The 5,242-nt window shown below is 44.9% G+C and overlaps 2 protein-coding genes across 2 annotated transcripts in view; both read right to left on the bottom strand.

Moving 5' to 3' along the window:
- Positions 1 to 5,242, bottom strand: part of LOC118415000 (exocyst complex component 4-like) — a gene marked incomplete in the record, with an annotated part of 34,516 nt that overhangs the window by 26,544 nt on the left and 2,730 nt on the right.
- On the bottom strand, positions 31 to 4,545 carry LOC118415002 (inactive rhomboid protein 1-like). Its single transcript, XM_035819369.1, has 7 exons — positions 4,417 to 4,545; positions 3,469 to 3,660; positions 3,030 to 3,164; positions 2,525 to 2,689; positions 1,691 to 1,872; positions 1,205 to 1,456; positions 31 to 534 (listed from the first exon to the last, which is right to left on the bottom strand). Exons 2-7 carry the CDS (start codon positions 3,620 to 3,622, stop codon positions 85 to 87), a joined length of 1,338 nt encoding a protein of 445 aa, XP_035675262.1. The 5' UTR covers positions 3,623 to 3,660; positions 4,417 to 4,545; the 3' UTR covers positions 31 to 84.

Raw genomic sequence — 5,242 nt, 5'->3', positions numbered from 1 at the left:
GAAAGAATGCAGATGCTGACAACTACAAAGTGTGTTGTTTATCTCATTCATGTCGTTTTATTGCACTCTTTATCACTTGTAATCTCATGGATAGTTGTCCTCCGGCTGGTGGCAAGCATCAGTGGTGTAAGGTATGCAGTTGAAGTGTTTACAAGCGGGACAGAAGTCTCCTTGGACGTAATAAAACATCATAAGCAGCACTGCATACATCAGGACGAGCATGACAAAACCAAACACCACCAGACACCTCTTCCTGCGCGCGTCCCACCTCCCCAGGACGATGTAGGGGAGAAAGACCAGTGCTGACAGTAGTCCGAAAGCAAACCCTCCGAGCTGAGCCCAGTTGTCCACCAGAGGGAGAGTTCCCGCCATGAAGAGGACAGTTAAAACTGTTAGCAGGGTGAGCAGCTTGCAGAGCGCCCTGGGAACGAGTCTCCAGGCCTGCAGGAGTTCCACGCATGCGCACCCCAGGAGCCCGCAGGCCGCAGCAGCCCCACCCATCTGGGGGGTGTAGGGGGAGAACACGGCACCTGTCTGCATGGGGTTCAGAAGAAAAGATTTAGTGCAGTCAAATATGTTTTTCATCTAAAAGTGATGAAATTGAGCGGCGTGTTACTGCATGTCATCAACCCATGTTGCCACATTTATCAAAGCCCTATAGCTAAATCCAGGCTTTAACGCTATGAAGACCCCGTTCAACATCCGCAAGGACATAAAGTGAAAGAGTGAAATGGAGCGGGTATAGCGTTCATAACTTGGTATCAGGATAGCAATATTGAAGAGTGGGTTTAACCTTTAAATATTTGTGTTGAGACATACCGTGCCAACGGGGAATCTACTTGCAGTTAAGTTACATCTTTTCGAATGTTTCCTGTTTTTGTCGACAGGAAAACGTAAAAAAAAGTTAGTGGTCTTAGCTGGTAGATTTTGTACTCATAAATGTGTGAGGTATTGATCAAGTGATTTGATTGTAAGATATGTCCTCAGAAGGTGTTGATATTCCCAGCAAATGGCTCCACAACTTATGATCTCCTTGGTGCTGAAGAGCCATCCTTTATAGCAGATGACGACCGCTCGATCATTGTTAGGAATAGTTGCCCTTTTCTTAAAAGGAGCTGGATTTCTTTGCATTCCAAACAGGTAAAACCAATGTGTGAGGGGGCGTCATCCGTAACAGGAAATTTCATGGCCTTATTGAACGCACCAAATTCCCGCCGGCTCCACAGATGAGGTAGATGATAGCCAGCCGCACTCCGCCCACCATGCGTTCAATACGCACTCCCACAATGCACTGCACAGCCACCACCAGAAGCAGGTGGATCAGCCCGGCGTGTAACCATGGCGACAGCAGCCAGCGCCACCACTGACTGGTCAGAGCAGATGGGCGGGGTTGGTACGGCTGTGCTGAGTCCGACGATAAGTCACCGGGACCGCAGGTCTGAGCCAGACAGTTTACCTGGACAGAATACAATCAACATAAAAAGACCAAAAACCATTTTCTTTTGTCATATGGCTGAATACTAACCGATTTTTGAATCCACTTATATCATCTTTTCCCACTTTCGTATTGTGTAAAACGTCTCCAAATATGTACGCGGAGATGTCATTCAACATTTCAAATCAAGCTTGAGTGGGTTACTCTGTAACTGTAGTTAGGAAAATGCCGTCCGGGTATTTCAGCTCTTATTACCTTGCTACAGTGCTCCTCTCCTGACGTACTGAACACGCCGTTCAAAAACGTGCAGTGCTGCAAGGTTGTCAGCTTACATTTCCCCACCATACCATAGCAGCAGGGTCTCATGATGTGCGCGGCCGTGGCGCTCTCTCCAGCCAGCCGGGAGCCGCACGGGGTGGCGCGCCAGCTTCCTGTGCCTGCAAACAAGTTCAGTGATTAACTTTGGCAACATTTCTTCGCTTCTTTGTGTACATAGCCGGTAGACCACCTCATGAGTCATGTCGTACACATCAGGTTTGTACTAGATAGATAGCACAAGCTGCATTCCCAGACAAGTTTGATTGATCTACTAAAGCGCCGAAAGGGCCCCCAACTCTTTTCAGTGTGGTGGGTGGGAGTTTCTCGGGGACTTCCGTTTAACCAAGGAGCTTTTATCAACCTCTTGGTTTAACGTCATTTTCGAGGGACGCCCCAAATCGAAGCTAAACATTTATTTCCACCTGAGTGAAGTGGGGAAATTGGTTTTTGGTGCCTTTCCCAATGGCACAATATCGGAGCGAGTCAGAAAAATGGTGATGTATTTATTTACAGTTAACCTTTACTGTGTGCCCAACGTAATGTTTTACGGATATACTAGTACTGTTGTAATAAGTAGCCAAGGTTTGTCCGTCGATTGGTAATTGCACGTGACAAGGTCATGAACAAGGAGACATTGTATATAAACTAATTTTTTTATATTGGGACAAACAATGTAAGTACATGTTTGAATTATGGACAAATAAAAACGTCCACACCTCCTGTTATGCACAGATGCGTTCATATAGCAGGATGATGATATGACGAACATACCTCCTGTGAGAGTGTCGCACTCCGTCTGTGTGGTGGTCCCGGCTAGGTCACGTGTCGGCAGTTCACAGCAGCCCAGCGGGACCGACAGATCAAACTGCTGCTGCGCCAGGTACAGGTTGGTGACGTAATCATCGCGCATGCACGGCGCGAACGTCGCACCCTGACCTGCACAAAATGTGGATGGACCAAAGATGACTGAACAACCCCCTGACGACTAGATTCTATAACTGATTTTAACAAAAGGTCCTTGATTTTATTCATTCCCCAGCCAAATGTTGTAGTGCTTTTAAAGCCCATATTGTGGCATTCACCCACAAATCATGCTTTATCATATGCAAAATCATACGTATGTACCACAAGAACGCGCTTCACTGGGATCATCTTTTTTACGACCAGATACCGTCACTGCGTATCCAGACGGTCGGATAATTAATTTCTTTGGGATGTTTTTTTAATTTTCTCTGTGCTGTGTATTCCTTCAATGTACGTCTACTACGTCACTCACTTATCCAGTATCTCATGGTCGGCCCTATCCAAAGGTTGGGTGTCGTAACCCGCTGGATGCTCTCTCTCCCCAGGAAGGTGTGGATGTTGTTGGCTGTCACTACGGTGTGTTCCAGGGCGATGTCAGCAGTTCCTCCTGCACAAAATAGTATTCTACCTAAGTCCTCCCTGCGTCAACATTGGTTGTAATGCATTAGCGTAGTATGTTCGGGTATGAAGCTTTGGCAACAGATATTATACTAATTGTGCATTTTAGATATTGCATGTAAAACACATTTTTGAAATGTCATCAGTCGTCATCATCAGCAGAAATTGTTACAGGCCTGCACTAGTTTCCTAAGTCTTGTGGCTATCGCACCACCTGCGAACCGTAAACATGATATAAATCAGTACAGTACGCAATCTGTATTTGTATTGCATATATCAAATTGCAGTCCTACCTAAGGCACAGAAAGTACCGAAGACAGCCATCTGTGCGATACAGATGATGAGAATGACGATAGGGCTGTAGGTGGGGAGGGCGTCCATCTGTGCCCGTAAGTAAGGGTGGCCCCGTGGGTCCTGCAACTTGCCATCTGCCTGCTCTTCAAACATCGCCGTCTCCGCTTCTGACAACGTCTTACCGTACTTCTCTAAGGAAGAAATGGATGGTTTATTTACTCCGACTCCGATATGAATAACATGTAGAAATTACATAAATCTGCCAGATGATTGGTGATTGTGATATTGATGCAAGTTTGTAATTGAACGTGGATTGTTTGTGACATCGTATTTTGTTCGAGCAAAGTGAAAACTCGTTTGTCGTCCCTGATTGACCATTTTAGTTTTCTTTGTCCAACTTAGAATGTGTTAGGACGACTGTGTGTTTATCTATTGACAATACAAGGTCTGAGATATCAAGGAACAAAGTTTAATTTTTGTGCTTGAGAGACAAGAGCTATTGGTTAAACATATGAACAACCTACCCTGTGCCTCTTGTAAGGCAGAGTTGATTGTCTGTTTTCTGTTCAACAGAGACATCCGCAGCGAATTATTCGATCCAATGTCAAGGAACTGTTGGCCATTTTCCTGTTGCGTTTGTGAAAAAAAGTCAAATGGGTACGTGTGGTGAACGCATGCACAGACTGTGGCAATTGTGTCTACTTTGAAATTCTAAACAAATGAAAAGTAATACTTTGAACATTTTGAATATCCCATGCAATGCTATAGTCTTACTTTTGCCTGTGATCACCTGTCACATGCCTGGTTTATAAATTTTTAGTAGGAAGGCTAGGATCCAACATAAAACATGGCAATCGTCAATCAATCGTCAAGTACGAATCGTCGATTTTTCTCGTTAGAATATCATTGAGTTCTTATCATTCTTCGATGAATTATGTACTTCTCACCTCCAAACTTTGAAGAGGTTTGTAGTGTTTCAGTCCCGTCTGACCGACAGCCATCTCTTCACCTCTGACACGTGTGTCCAATGGAGACTCACGATGTCCGTGACTCCCACCGGTTGTCTCTAATGAAGGCTCATCATCTGATGAGACATCCAATGATCCCAGGGTTCTGGATAAATGGCTGCCAGTGGAATAAGGCCAAGAAAGAGTCGACGCTAGACTAGAAGACGACGACGAAGGCGAGGGAAGGATTGATGACGGTGATTCCCAAGCTGACGGTAGTCTCGGTAAGGGTCTTCTCGGGGACACCTGTGTTTCTAATGTTGTGGGCTGCACGTCTAACTGTGGTAAAGGTCTACCCTGTTTTTGAGGTTCGTTTGGACTACCTTTGAGAATAGATTTGCTTGGAGATTTCTTCAGGCGCCTCACGATTCGTCTGATGTATTTCCGATGACGAGATTCGGAAACAGATTCCGGGTGCTGATCATCAATCTCCTCCGCCAGAAAAGAGACTGGGGTTTCCTCCTCTGAAGAACGAGGACTTTGGTCTGGTAATACAAAAAGCACTTTCATAACATCAAACCAGACACCGTTGCGAGTATCAAACGAATTGAATATACCAATCAAGTGGTACATGTCGAACCTTTCCACTAATTTGTCAAATTTATCTAATCAAGTTACACGACTTTTAGCTAAGCAGGTGATCAAAGAGGTCGTTCGTCATGTTTTGAATAAAAGGCAAATTAGAACCATTTCAAATATGATGCAGTTACTATCAATTTTCTTCGAACAATGACTGTTATTAAAGGTAGAGAACGTACCTCCAAAT

This window comes from Branchiostoma floridae, chromosome 4 (genome assembly GCF_000003815.2).
Source record: "Branchiostoma floridae strain S238N-H82 chromosome 4, Bfl_VNyyK, whole genome shotgun sequence".
Lineage (NCBI taxonomy): Eukaryota > Metazoa > Chordata > Leptocardii > Amphioxiformes > Branchiostomatidae > Branchiostoma > Branchiostoma floridae.
Note: the sequence above shows the minus strand (reverse complement) of the source record. Positions and strands in the feature narration are given on the sequence as shown.

Excerpts from the sequence above, each read along its gene's own strand:
- LOC118415002 (XM_035819369.1), bottom strand. The coding sequence starts at position 3,622 with ATGTTTGAAGAGCAGGCAGATGGCAAGTTGCAGGACCCACGGGGCCAC. Across the intron at positions 1,873-2,524 it reads GTGCGACACTCTCACAGGAG|GCACAGGAAGCTGGCGCGCC; the intron begins GTATGTTCGTCA and ends ACTTGTTTGCAG. Across the intron at positions 535-1,204 it reads GTGGAGCCGGCGGGAATTTG|ACAGGTGCCGTGTTCTCCCC; the intron begins GTGCGTTCAATA and ends AACCCCATGCAG.